General features: G+C 37.2%; 1 protein-coding gene across 9 annotated transcripts in view; it reads right to left on the bottom strand.

Moving 5' to 3' along the window:
* ATP2C1 (ATPase secretory pathway Ca2+ transporting 1) overlaps window positions 1-15,179 on the bottom strand; it is a 116,448-nt gene that overhangs the window by 60,382 nt on the left and 40,887 nt on the right. For 6 of the 9 annotated variants that reach the window (XM_012538116.3, XM_049710181.1, XM_033412231.2 and 3 more), the window contains 2 exons: window positions 3,388-3,498; window positions 1,822-1,938 (listed from right to left, as the gene is read on the bottom strand). In XM_012538116.3, coding sequence (XP_012393570.1) covers window positions 1,822-1,938; window positions 3,388-3,498 — 228 coding nt within the window. Of the gene's footprint in view, window positions 1-1,821; window positions 1,939-3,387; window positions 3,499-4,760; window positions 4,780-6,226; window positions 6,246-15,179 lie in introns of those variants that run through there. The other 3 variants (XM_049710180.1, XM_049710179.1, XM_033412232.2) reach the window with 3 other exon arrangements.

The raw sequence follows: 15,179 nt of genomic DNA, 5'->3' as shown, positions 1-15,179 counted from the left end.
CCTGGGTCTGAATCCAGCTCCAATTTTGTGTGACCTTAATTTTTTAAGCCCTGGGGGTGCTTCCCTACCTTGTACCAAAAACTGTGGTAAGCATTAACCAAGAATGTATATTAAATCACTGTGTAAACTACAAACCCCTCAAACATTAGCTGCTATCACCACACTTTGAGAGCAAGGCCCATGATCATTTTATTTCACCCTAAACCAGCTGTGCCGTGGTACTAAGGAAACCACCTGATAGATGGCAGGCTCCAAATGTTTGCAGAACAACAAATTCAGTGTTCTCTGTAGAGGAGTGAGGAGTGGTCCAGTGCTTTATGATTAACAACTGATATTTACTGTTAATTACTGCTTGCACTTAACTACATTACAGGCACTATTTCATTTCATTCTCACAGCAATCTCATGATGCAGGTAACTCTAGCTTTGAAACAGGATCAAGAAAGCAAAACATTAAAAATCATATTGCCTAATGATAAGTCAAATCACTGTAATTTATAAATCCAGAGTAAACTTCTGAAGTTTTACGTAATGTGGAAATGTGGTAAATGTGAGAATACAAATATACATATAAAAAATATTCCAATAAAAACAAGACAGATACAAGGTTCTTCTCTAAAAATTCAGCTTTTCTACTTTAGACAAATTCATTTAAATAAGTTAAAAATGATAAATTTTGGTTCATTAACAAGCAAGGCCCTTTAGAAAAGTTAAACGATGATATTTTTAAAAAAGAACCTGTAGCTTAGAAGGCATTAGAAAGTTTCTTCACTAAAAAGAATTTATTTGGGGCTTCCCTGGTGGCACAGTGGTTTAGAGAGTCCGCCTGCCGATGCAGGGGACACGGGTTCGTGCCCCGGTCCGGGAAGATCCCACATGCCGCGGAGTGGCTGGGCCCGTGAGCCATGGCCGCTGAGCCTGCGCGTCCAGAGCCTGTGCTCGGCAACGGGAAGAGGCCACAACAGTGATAGGCCCGCGTACCCCCCCCCAAAAAAAAGAATTTATTTGTATGGCAAACTAATCTTACTACTTGAAAACTGGCCATAGGAGGTTTTTTTTTTTTTTTTTTGGTACGCAGGCCTCTCACTGTTGTGGCCTCTTCCGGTTGCGGAGCACAGGCTCCAGACGCACAGGCTCAGCGGCCATGGCTCAGGGGCCCAGCCACTCCGCGGCATGTGGGATCTTCCCGGACCAGGGCACGAACCCGTGTCCCCTGCATCGGCAGGCGGACTCTAAACCACTGTGCCACCAGGGAAGCCCCATAGGAGTTTTTTAGCTTTTCACTAATATACTTGTCATAAAGATAAGAAAAATCCTAAAGTAAATCTTTCTGAAAAGATTAGGACATTAATAAAATATAATTAAAAATAGCTATAATCTACTGATAGCTTACTATCTCCTAAGATTATTATCCCCATTTTATAGATAAGGCTCAGAGGATAATAAAGAGCACAGAGCTAGTAAGAAATAAAGGTGGAACTTGTACCCAGGCAGTCAAATGACCTAACTTTTACTAATTTTCTAAGCTAGCCATATTACTTTTAAAAAAGTTAGCATTTCTATAATAAAAAATATTTAAGACACCTGCAAAGGAAACTACTGTTAATAGTATCACCTCCATGTAATATGTCCTTAAAGATTTGTACACTAAAATCATAGAAATTCCAATGTAACAATAAACTCTAACAAATGAAAAAATTTAGGTAAAAAACATTTTAAAAAATTATTTCCTTTCTCCATAAATAACTTCACAAAAGTAAACAACTACATTTACAAAAATACATGTAAGTTACACAGCAGGAGAAAATAAAAATATCTCACCTGAGAAATATACTTCTTCCATAGTGGCTCATCTTCACTGATATCAAACTCATTCCAGCCATGGAAAGCTCTCCGATGACTTACTTCACATTTGTTTAGACCATTCTGAAGATCAGCCTATGAGATTTTACCCATAAAAGTCATTGAGAATATTAGCAGAGGAAAAAAAAAGAAAACACAAAAAAAGTACATACGTATGATCACACTTACAGGAACTTCTATGACAGTCAAAACTAATCTATGGGGACAGAAAGCATATCAGTGGTTGCCTGGGGCCAGAGCAGTAGGAGGGATTAGCTGCAAAAAACATGTGGAAGCTTTTCGGAGTGATGAAAATTTTCTACATCTTAATTGTGGTGGTGGTTACATCTGTCAAAATGCAAACTGTACATTTAATATGAGTACACTGTATTTTATATAAATTATACCTCAATAAAAAAAATTTTAATGTAAGCAACAAGATAGAGTTTAACAAACAAAAAAATTATGATTCTCTTTGCAGAAACAGAAATAACACAAACCAGTCAGGATGTACAGAAAACAAAATACCAGTACATTTTAACTAGTTTTCTTCATTTTCACTGTTGTCTTGTTGTTTTCTAAAATTAGTTTCTCCAAAAGATCATGCATGTTTCTTGCTCTCTGAGCCTATCAAAATTCTGAGATTGGTGTTACCTTTTGTTCTTGGACTGTATATTTATTCCAAGCAGAAAATCTGTGGTTCCTAAATTACTCAAAATAATGAAGTTAACATTAACTGGTTCTTGGGACATTTTATGCCCTATGAACACCACCTACATTCTTCAGTCACTGCCTCTCGTGATTTATTATTTTAACTATCATTAAAGAATAAATTATTTGCATCTCTAAAATAATTAAGTTTCTCTGGCCAAAAGCTTTATAACAGAGTTCACTAATAGTCTTGTGACACAAATATATTTAGAGTAAGTGGTTTTAAAACAGAGTATAAATACAACTCGCCTCCCAAAAAAAACCTCAAGAAAAGGATAACCGATGTTTTTAATGCCATTCTTAAAATATGTAAATTCTGAAGGAAGAATTTTAAATATTCTTTTCCTCATGTTTCATTAGATTGTGATTTTTAAAACTAGGAAGAGATTAAATTACATAAGCAAAGTTTATTTGCAGTTCTGAACTTGCACTTAGCTTTTACATTAGAAAACACATAAAAAAAGATAAACTCCTAACTCTACTTATGTTAATAATTAAATTATTTTCCTAATCCAACTAATCCTCACAAAGCACAAATAGTCCCTAGCAATACTAATGATCTAGAGTTGCACTGTCCAATCAGGTAACCACTAGCCTCATGCACCTATTTAAATTTCAATGAATAAAAACTAAATTAAATTAATTTCAGTTCCTCCCTTAAACTATCTGTACTTTAAATCCTCAACTGTCATGTTTAACTAGTGGCTACTGCACTGGACAGTGCAGAACAGAATATTTCTGTCATCACAGAAAATTCTACCAGATAGCACTTATCTATAGGGTCTAAGTGACTCATTCTACTATCCACTCCCTTCCTCCCCACCAAGCACTTACTTGGAGAATGCTTGCAACTTCACTGACTGGTAATTCACTTGCTTTTTTTGATGTCAATACAGGAATCATTGTCTCATTTTCAGCATTAGGAATTTTTTGAAAACGTGCAACCTAGGAAATAAAACCAAAGGAAAAATATTTGAATATACTAAACAATTCTAATGCGGTCTAGAATAAATGAAAATTCAAACGTTCCCAGAAACCTTTTTTCACAGTTAGAAAACAAATATTTTCAGACTAATAATGAGTATCCAGTCCTATTAAGATAATTTTATAGTAAGTGCTATTCCAGAAAGCACATTTCAAAAATTAAGTCACCAGTGCTAGCTAGAACACAAAATAATTTTCACATTAAAAAAAAATGCTATTTCTACACCAGTGTAATGAGTAAAAAGTAAAACAGATGTCTTGTCTAGCAGATCCCAATGATTACATGGAGTCATAATCCTCTAAACTCATTATGTTTAATGCAAGGGACAAGGAACAGCTAAGCTTGCTCCATTTTAACTACTCCTGTTGACCAGCTCATTTCTTAACTATCCAGAAAGGACACCAGGCTACTCTACCGAAGCACCATGACAGAACATCAGAATTACAAACCCATTCTCAAACGAGGGGAAACAGAAAGCAGAGAAACCAGACAAGCAGAGGACACACAGGTGAGTGAAGGGGTTGTGAAGAAGCAGAGTGAGTCACAGAGATGATAGTAACCATGGCACCTACTTGATGCAGCTTCATAAGCAAATGTCTACAGAAAAGTGTTTAACACATTTCTAGAAATAAATCCCCAATCCAGACTTGAATCTTTATAGACAGGAAGTTTTGAAAAAGTATGAGAAAGGGAGAAAAAGCTCCACGCTGAAACTTTAGAGAAGAAAACATTTCAGCTGCCACACATGCACTGATTTAAACAATACTGAAAGTGAAGTGATCATCTTATTGCCAAGATACAAATCTTTAAGCTTTCAGGTGAAATGTTTTCAACCTTGGATAATCAACATATTTAGGATAAAATATTTCCCTAAAAATTGTTTTTGAGACAGCACTTCTTTAAGACAACAAATAAGGTCAAAAAAATAATAATTTAAGTTTCTATTATTATTAAAGTATTATTATAGAGACCTGTATCCATTTAAAAAAAAAAAAAACTTTGTACTTACTCCAAAAAAAACAGTAAATAGCTATGGAAAAAAAAAAAGTGTTTCCCAATGCATCCAAGTTCTGGAACAATCATATACACATTTTCTAATCTCATCTATTACAAAGGCATTGTTAAATATTTAAGTATTTTAAAGAAAAGAGCATAAAGTATTTTTCTTTTAATGAGAAGATACTAGTGACCAAAAATTCTGAGGAAATTGGAAACAGATTACCTTTCTTGACATGGTTATTTTATCTTCTGAAATCATTAAGAAGGATCAAATATGTTTACACTGCCTGCAGTGACAATGAGATTAAGAAAATCTTTTATTTCTAAGATTCACGTACATTAATTTCTTCATATATAATATGAGGATAGTGCCTAAAGTTGTTTGAGGATTACATCCATTAATACATAATTTGACCCACTAGTAATAAATACTGAAATAGCTATTTTCTCCCAAAACTATTTAATATTTATACGCACGTACTCAATAATATAATGAGCTCAATAAATTATTAAGGCTAGTAATTCTTCTATTAGACATACTTCTATTAAACATATCATTAATATATTGGAAACTGCCACCTCCAGTTCAAGAGCCTTACTAATAAAAGTCTTTTTTAAAAGTTACCCTTTGGTAGTTGGTATATAAATAGAGTCTATGTTGGAACACACTTTACATAAAATCCCTCAGGAGCATTACATGGGCCCAAAAGAGCTCAAAAATCTCAACAGAAGGAAGTGAGACTATATTTCATTTAATAAAGGATAAGATAACTCTCTACATATATGAAGGGCAAGAGGGCAACCCCAAACCCAAAGGGTGAGTTTACAGCAGACCAACTTCAGGACTTAGAATGAAGAGTGCCAGATGCTGTGGGTGGTGGCAGAGGCTGGATGGCCAGCCATGGTAAGGACCGGTTTCCACAACAGAGGGAGGCCACAGCCCAGTAAATTCTTGGCCAAAAGCAGTGATGTTAACTGTATTTATGCTTACTAGCCTCTATATCAACTTAAAATTATGAAATCATTAAATTTTAATCCTATTTTCTTTTTAAGCAAATGTTACAGAAATTTACCAACTCAGATGGGTCGTTAGTTATATAAATCATAAGAATATTTTAATTTGTTCATTCATTTACTCTTTTAACAAACACCTGCCATTTCTTGAGAATCTGACTCTGTGCTAGGCCCTTAGAATTTAACAGAGAGCAAAATAAGGAGTGCAACTGGAGGGAAACAGAAGACAGGTATTAACAAAGAATAGCAAAAATGAATGGAAACTGATATGATCACTACTATGAAGGAGTCCACGGCTAAGGGCGCTTGCAATCAGAGACTACAATCAGGACAGGAAAGGTCTGATGAGGAAGTGATGCTTATGGAAGTGAGAGGCAAGAAGCTGCCTGAGGGAGGGGATGGAATAACAGAAGGAACTGAACGTGTGAGGAAGGGGGAGCACGGCGAGAGTGAAGCACTAAAGATGGCCAACATTCATCCACTCACTCACTCAGTCCTTTGACACATAATCGATGCTTATTATTCTTGGTACTGGGGACACAAAAGTGACCAAACAGGTAAGAACTCTATCCTCATGGAGCTACATACCAATAGGAAGCAAAAGACCATAAATAATACATGATAAATGTTCTAGAAAACAATTAAGAAAAGAAGGATAAGCAAAGGAGGAGTTACTTCATTTTATATGGTGGGGGCTGGTGGGCACCACAAGGAAGACCTCTCCAGTAAGGTGACATTTGGGCAGAGACCTGAAAGAAGCAAGGGAACCAGCTATTAGACATCTAGGTAGAAATGTCCAGGAGGAAGGTGGGTACATGTGCACCTAGGAGAGGTCCAGGCTGAAGCAAGCACATGTCATCATGAGCATATAAATGGTATTAAATCTGAGGATAAACATACACACCAGCACAGAAGAAAGGGAAGAGCTCTGCAGGCTGACCCTAGGGCATCCTCCCAACAGACAGAAATCCAAGATGAGCAGTGACCAAGAGAAAAGACCAAGAAGGAGCAACCAGTGAGGTAAAAGAAGAACCAAGACAGAAGCAAGTATTTCAAGGAGAGTGTAATGGGCTGGGCCAAATGTTACTGAAAAATTAAGATAAGAACTGAGAACTGACCACAGGACTTGGTGACAAGGAGATAAATAAATGAGCTCAGTGTAGTATAGTGGGACCCAAAAATCAGGAGTGGGTTCAGCAGAAACAGCAGGAGAGAAGTTAAGAGACAGCCAAGTATAAGTAATTCCCATTCTGATGCAAAAGAGGAGCAGGGAAATGGGATCATAGACAGAATGAAATGTAGGGTCAAGAGTTGGGTTTTTTTTTTTTAAGATAGAAGAAATAACATCATGTTTGTATGTTGATTAGAATGATAACTAACAACACAGAAGAGAGACAGGACAACTGATAAAGCGATGTTCTGGACTAAATGAGAGGGGTGGAATCTGGCCAATTTCGAATAGGGCTGGCCTTAGATAACAGTTCATTCAGTTACAGATGGGAAGGCAGAGTAACACAAGTAGGATGCAGGCACGTTGGTAGCTATGGTGGAGGGAGCATATTGAAACACTCCTCTGAGAAATATCTGGATTGAAGAAATCAACACAACATACAAAGCAAAAACAGGCTAAAGAAGTGGGTGGGGATCCTACAGGGTCCTATGGGCCATACTGTAGAATTTCTATATTGATCTTAAGAGCAAAAGGAAGACCCTGAACTGTGGTATGAAAAATAATAATAATAAATAAAGGCCACAAGTTGGAAAATAAAAGGAGTGGAGAGTAAAAGTGGTGAGAATATGACCAGTCTGGAACCTATTACATAAGTCTAAACAACAGCCTAATGTAGCTTGGACAGGGTGATGAGGTGCAGAAATAGTAGAAGTAGAGGTAAAAATGACAGGACATGATGATGAACTAGATTTCTAACTTGTCTTATATGCTAAATAGTAACACTATTCACCCTGGTAAAGAATACTTGGAGACTCTTTTCAACAAATGGTGCTGGGACAACTGGATAACCACACAAAAAAGATTAAAGCTATACCCCTCCCTCACACCATATAATTTATATATATTAATTCAAAATGGATCAAAAACCTAAATGTAAGAGCTGAAACTATAAAACTCTTAGAAGACATGGGCTTAAATCTTTTTGACTATGGCATCCTAGACATAATGCCAAAAGTACAGGAAACAAAAGAAAAAGATTGCACATCCTCAAAATTTTAAAATTTTGTGCTGCAAAGGACACCATGAAGAAAGTTAAAAAGATAACCCACGGAATGGGAAAAAAATATCTGCAAGTCATTTGTCTGATAAGGGGCTTATATCTACAATATATAAACTCCTACAATTCAACAAGAAAAAAGGACCAATAACCCAATTAAAAATGAGTAAAAGATTTGAACATACATTCCTACAAAGAAGATATACAAATGAGCAATAAGCACAAGAGAAGCTCCTCAACATCATTAGTCATGAGGCAAATACATATTAAAACCACAATGAGATAATACCTCACACCCACTAGGATAGCTAAACTTAAAAAGACTGCCAATAAGACGTGTTGGAGAGAATGCAGAGAAACTGGAACGCTCATATGCTGTTGGTGAACTGTTAAAAGGTGCAACCACTATGGAAAAGTTTGGCAGCTATTACGTATTATTGTGCTATTATGCAAACATTTCAGCTTAAAAACAATCTTTGAGTGATTTAGTAATGCTTCAATTTTGAGACTTATAAAGTACAAGTAAGTTCACAGAATTTGAAGGTAACCATCTTAACCACCTGAAATAAACCATTTTAAGAGATAATATGTCTTCCACATGTTATTTAGAAGTTCACTGTCTACAGATTCAGGTTTCAGGGAAAACTTCCCTGAGCTAAGCCATGAAGAACGGACAGCAGAGAATAGCTAAGATATGCCAAGGAAGTATTCCAAACAAGAGATGAACACTACTAAAAGTCACAGCAATAGAAATTTAATTTGTATGTAAGTAAGCCAATCTGGCTAAAATGAAAGAACTGTTTTATTATGTACCTCTACCTCTACTAAATGAGTCAGATCTACTCAGACAGTAAGACAAGCTAAAAGTCTTTAATTGGATGCATTTAAAAACTGCAGAAACTTTCAGATCTTTAGTATGTTATAATTCAGTCAAATATGGGTCCTATATACATAGGCCCCATAACAGACCTACTGAACGTATATTTCCATTTTACCAGGATTCCCAGGTGTTTCACTCATATTTTTGAGTCTAAGCACCATTATCCATCAGTTTCCAATTCTCATACAAATCAGAATTATATGGGGGTTGCTACAGACTTGAACTGTGTTCCTCTCTATTCATAAGTTGAAATCCTAACCCCCCAATGTAATGGTATTCAGACATGGGGCCTAAGGGAGGTAATTAGGTTATAAGGGTGGAACCCTCATGATAGGACCAGGGCCCTTAAAACAAACACCAGAGAGAGCCTGCATGTGCATGAGCGGGGCAGGCAGGCAGGCTCTCCCCCCACCCCCACCCTGCCCCGCTCCCACCATGTGAGGACATAACAAAAAGATGACCAGCTGCAAGCCAGGAGAGGACCCTCACCAGCACCCTGATCTTCGACTCCCCAGGCTCCAGAACAATGAGCAATAAATGTCTGTTGTTTAAGCCACTCAGTCTATGATAGCAGTCAGAGCAGACTAAGACAGGGGTCTTCTGTTTCTGTTTTAATCCAAGTGTCCAGGCCCCATCCTATACAGTGTGAATTATTAGGTCTAGGGTGAAGCCAAGACATTTATTTTTAAAAGCTCCCCAGGGCAGGTCTAATGTGCAGCCAATGTTGATAATCACTGGCCTAGAGAATGGGGCTGAAAGGCACAGTTAGATTAAATATGAACATTATAATATTTTATTTTTAAAAGGTAAATACCTTCTAAAATGAGCTACCACCAGAAGTTTATACACTCTCCCTGGGGAAAAATTAATTTTACAAATTCTGTTACTTCATTCAGCACATGAGCAGTAATCTGATTTTTAAAAGAAAGTCAGCAAAGGTAGCCCAAATTACCCAAAAGAAGTCAAGCCATGGGGGAAAACTGAAAATACTTCATCCCTGCAAAGTTGGGGAGTTATTAAACAGAGTTATTAAAAGTTTTCAGGTCAACTCTTTGGCAGTAAGTTTTCCAAGTTTCACTTGCAAGTAATCAGAAAGACCTATAATGCCCAAGAAAACCAAGTCTGCCAGGCAGTGAACTTGAACGAACCAGGCACCTCTCCACAGTTTAGTAACTATAGCATGGGAAAGCAGGGCTATCCTGGGAACTCTAAAGGCCAAACCATACAATGCTATTATAAAAATGTGAAGAAGGCATACACAGGCAGAAGAAAACAGTGACAAAGCAGTTCCAACAAGACTGAGGACAGCAGTTCCAAGAACTGCAGGTTCACAGTGATTTACAGAAATCAAGAAGACCTGCTCAATTGCTTGTTGATTAAAGCTAAAAGCGAATGACACTAAACAATCTCACCTAGATGTGGTTGTAATTACTAACACAGAGAAGCTTACGTGCATAAAACACACTCCAGGTAGAAGGGAGAATTCGCACTTTTGGTACGAGCAAGTCATAATTGTAAGAAAGGCCCATGACACTATCATTAGAAATACTAGTGAATTTTGGTCCCAAAGGTATTGACCAAATGACTCCTAGTTTCTTTAACTGACCTTCTGGTTGAGAACAAGGCAGCCAGTATTTTTCTGTAACCCTGTATAAGTGTTTATATCCACACCACACCACACCACACCACACCACACTCAGCAGGCGGGGGGTGGGGGTGGGAGGGGGATAACAGTAGAGTACAGCAGGTATCAAACCAAACATCCCCTTCAGAATGGGAAGACAGGACAAGGTCCCATGCCCACTCCAACTTCAAACAATAGTTTTGTTTTTATGTATTCTATGTTTTAGCTTTGGGGGAAAAATAGTATTTAAACAAAGAGTTTTACAGCTTTAAAGGGGGGGGGTGTTGGGGAAGGGGGTGAAACACTCTAGTATAGTGATTTTTCAAACTTACTAGTTTCAGGTCAACTCTTGACAATAAAAATTTTCCAAGGTTCACTTGCAAGTAAACAGAAAGACACTAATAATCAGAGAGATTACTAGTGAACCTCAGAATCACCTGGAGGGCTTGTTAAAACACAGGTGACTGGGCCCCAGCCTGAGTTTCTGAATCAGCTGGTCTTGGGTAGGTCCAGAAATTACATTTCTAACAAGTTCTCAGGGAATGTTGATGATGCTGGTCCAGGGACCACTGCTCTGGTCAAGGTCAGACTTGACTAGATCCCAATTTATGTCTTGCCATCTCTGTGTCCCAGAACAAGTTACTAACTTCTCTGTGTCTTTTTTTCTCAGTGGGAAATTGAAATATTACCTATTTTCATTTCAACAAGAGCTAAAAGAAACACCATTTATAGAAGTGTGTAGCATGGTGCCTAGCATGTGGTTCCCTTCCCCTAAGGTTAACACTAGTGATATAACATTTATGCATCTGTCTCGCCCCCACTCTAGATCTTCACATGAGTATGACATGGTTTTTGTCATCTTGGTACCCTCTGCGAAGCTCTTAACAATATCCAGCATCAGAAGTACTATTTGAAAAAAAGAAAATACTGGGATTTTTCTTAATGGACAATTACACAGCAATAGAATAGTATTATCCTGAGACATACCTATGCCTCTTAAACGATGTTTCACTGAAAATACAAAAAGGTGACAGGACTGATCAGAAAGAGTGTATGTAATCATCCACAAATTTAGACTACTATCTTCTACAAGGACTAGGCAAGTCCATGTATTTCACCTTTGAAAGTGTTGAGATCAAGGTTTCCAATTGCCAGACACTGTATTTTACTGGCAAATGTAGCAGCCATGAAAGCAGGAAAAGTCAGCCTGTCCCTGATGAAGCTCTCCAAGGATCAGACTGCTGGCATGGAGCAGAGCAGAAGCTGGCAAGTGTCTCCTTGTGGGCAAGTCTTATTAATAAGTGAGGTGTTTATCAAGAATACAGGTTCTAGAAGTATTCTTGGCAAAAAAATTAAAGCTGCACCGTGACCAGTGGTAACTAGGTCTAGAACAATGGTTCTCAACCCCAACTGTATGTTAAAATCACCTGGGGAGCTTTTAAAAATTCCTACAACAGCCAGAACTCCAGACCAATTAAATAAGAATCCACAGGAATGGTCCCAAGGATGGGTGGGTACCAGGGATAGTTCTTTTTTAAAAAACTCCCGAAGTGATAACATACAGTCAGTGCTCTTATTAACCCATCCATCAATTTACAAGAAATACAGGAGATAAAGAAGCACATTAAATTACCTCAAAAGAATGTACTCAGCAAATTCCAGGCTGTGGGAAATTCTACAGAACAAACAACCTGATTTTGTAAACAAACTACAAGGAAAAGAAAAGAAGGAACATTTTTAGACTAAGAGATATTTAAGAGATATTTACGGCCCAATTACGGCGTGTGGGCTGTATTTCAATCTTGATTCGAATAAATAAACTTGGGGGAAAAAAATCAATCTGAGATCACAGTTGCATTTAACTGTTTTATCTCTTTCCTTAAATCTGGAACAGTTCCTCACTCTTTTTGTCTTTCATGACCTTGACACTTTGGAAAAGTACAAGCAGGGAGTACTATAGTGATCTCCTACAAACTACAACTTCGGTTTGATTTTTCTAAATGGATGCAAGTGATGCATTTTGGGGGAAAGGGAAACACCACAGAAGTAATGTTGTATCCTCCTCAAAACATCATTATCAAGAGGCATATGATGTTTATGAGAAATGGAATACTGTCTGCCATATCAGTAAACAAAGGATTTCACAGTCATCATTGATTGCAGCCACCAACCTACGGTGAGCTGGTGAGCCCTGAGGAAACTCCGGATATGGAAGCACAAGATACTGGCCCCAGATAGCTGAGGTACGTATCAAAGGAATGATTTCAGTGTGCCCAGACTCTTACATCTTCCCATACAAAGAAAGGCGCTAAATTCCTTAATTTGGGATATCTGGTTTTCTTTAATTAATAATAATCTTTTGATGTTCAGAATACCTGCCCTTTGTTGCAAAACTCCTATATATCCTGGATCCCCCCTCTGCCTCCTCGGAGCAGTTCTCTAAGGGTTACTTGAGATGCTGCCTCCCGGGCTTGAAGTCCTAAAAATTCCCACTGAATAAAACATAACTCTCAACTTTTAGGTTGTGAATAATTTTTAGTTGACATTTATTATAGATTTGTCTCCCCAGAATTCATATGTTGAAGCCCTAACCCCGACGATGTGACTATATTTGAGACAGGGCCTTTAAGGAGGTAATTAAGGTAAGTAAAGTGGTAAGAGTGGGGCCCTAATCCAAGAGGACTGGTGTCTTTGCAAGAAAAGGAAGACCAGAAGCAGGCACACACAGAGGAAGGGCCACACGAGGTGAGAAGGCAGCTGCCTGCCGCCAGGAGGCCTCACCAGAAACTAAGCCTGCCAACACCTTGATTTTAGACCTCCAGTCTCCAGAACTGTGAGAAAATGAATTTCTGTTAAGCCACCTAGTCTGTGGTATTTTTGAGTACTTCCTAACTTTCTGGCACCAAAAGATATTCAAGCTTATCTCTGCATCTTCCTTGCCCCTACATTAGAATCAGCCCCTTCTCCAGGGAGCCTTAGTTCCTTTCATTGACAAACATTATTCGGAAGTGTCATGGCTTTAAGGCCTTCACCACAGGCTGAGTTAAGGAATATATACATATATGCACAAACACATAGCTATATCTATTTTTATATTTATCTGTAAATATGTTAAAAACCATGAGTCCATACTGAAGCTGCCAATGCCAATCTAACTCTACAGAAGTTCATTACAGCATTTTCCCTTTCCTTATCTGGAACACTTTTCTCTTACAGTGAAAAACCTGACTTTCATTATCACCATTATATATATTTATTTGCTCTAATCTAGAATACACAGAGTAGTTTTGGAGTTCTAACCATATCACTGTAAAAAAAAAATCTAACTCGAGTACGGTATTTGTGTACAGTTCTGTCTTTAGTCTCAAGTTTGTTTATAGTTCTTTTGTCAACAGCCTTATATAGTCAAAACCCTGTATTCCTAAATTACTTAGGTTAGTTCTTCCCATGCCCACCCTTCAGTGTGGTTATGTTATTCATTTGAAATATAGTTAGGTTCATTTGTTTCTGTTTGTATTATTCCATTTGGGATTTGGGGCATATTTTTTCCCATACTCTCCCCCATCCTTGTTAATCGTGTTTATTTGAGTATATAAAACATTAATTTAGTTCTAACAGTTAAAACTACTCAAAATAGGTAAAATCAGAGAAGTGTCAAGCCCTCTCCATCCTTTCAATCTCTCTGTACCCCACCCTCTTTATATAACCAATCTTGTTTCTAGTTTAACTTTCCTATGTTTCCTTCTGTTCAAATGAGCATATGTGTGTTTATTTTCTTATTTCCTCTTCTTTTGCTTAGAGTAACATAACCTGTATAGATATTCTCTTTTTCACTTAACAGTATATCCTGGAGATCAATTTATCAGTCAGAGTTCAGTTCAGATATCTTCCTCTTTCTTCCTATAGCTGCATACCACTGTTTTATACACACACACACACACACACACACACACACACTCTCTCTCTCTCTCTCCATACACCATAGTTTATTCAGCCACTCTCCTACAAAGGAGATTGCACACAATGACCCATAAATAACCCTGCATATGGAATTTCATATCTTTGGAGTTGTACCTTCAGGGAAAATTCCTACAGTTGAAACTGATAGCTCAAAAGGCAAATGCATATGTAGGGCTTTGTTGCATATTGCCAAATTCTCAAAAAAAGTTGTACCAGTTTGCCTTATCAGGAATGTATAATATGTGTCTGTTTCCTCATACCCCTGCCAATAGGATGGACGGTTATACTTTAATTTTTGTCAATCTGACAGCTAAAACATGGTATCTCAGTGCACTTAAATTTGCATTTCTCGAATTATGAATTTAAAAACATTTCATATGTTAGGGGCCATTTTCATATGCTGGGGCGGGTGATTATCCTTAATGTATTTTGATCATTTTTCTATCAGGTTACTGTAGTAGATTCTCTCAAATTTTATATATATATATTCTCTCAAATTTTAAGAGTTATTTATATATTAGAGATCTCAGCCCTTTATCTTGATATATTGCAGATATTTTCTTCTAATCTATCAACTGTCTTCACTATATGTTTTTTGCCATGCAAAAAAAAATTTCATTTTAATGTAATAAAATTTATGAATCCTGTCTCTTACTTTCTATTTTGAGTCATTCTTGAAGACTCAATATTAAGAACATATTTTAAGAGCTAAAATGCCCAGTTCCATGAACTATCTGGTACTCAATAACTAAGGGTATAATGACTAAATATTACACGAGGTAGAACTTAGAAAGTAACTGCCAAACTTAACAATACAGAATCTTTAAAGAAAAAAAAAAAAAAACAGTATGTCTTGGTCATAATCACAGAATTCAATGATCTACCTCACACAATATACAAATATTAGATCAAAATGGAGCAGCTACCTAAATGTAA

This window comes from Orcinus orca, chromosome 5 (genome assembly GCF_937001465.1).
Source record: "Orcinus orca chromosome 5, mOrcOrc1.1, whole genome shotgun sequence".
NCBI lineage: Eukaryota > Metazoa > Chordata > Mammalia > Artiodactyla > Delphinidae > Orcinus > Orcinus orca.
The sequence above is the reverse complement of the archived record's forward strand: the minus strand, read 5'-3'. Positions and strand labels throughout refer to the sequence as shown.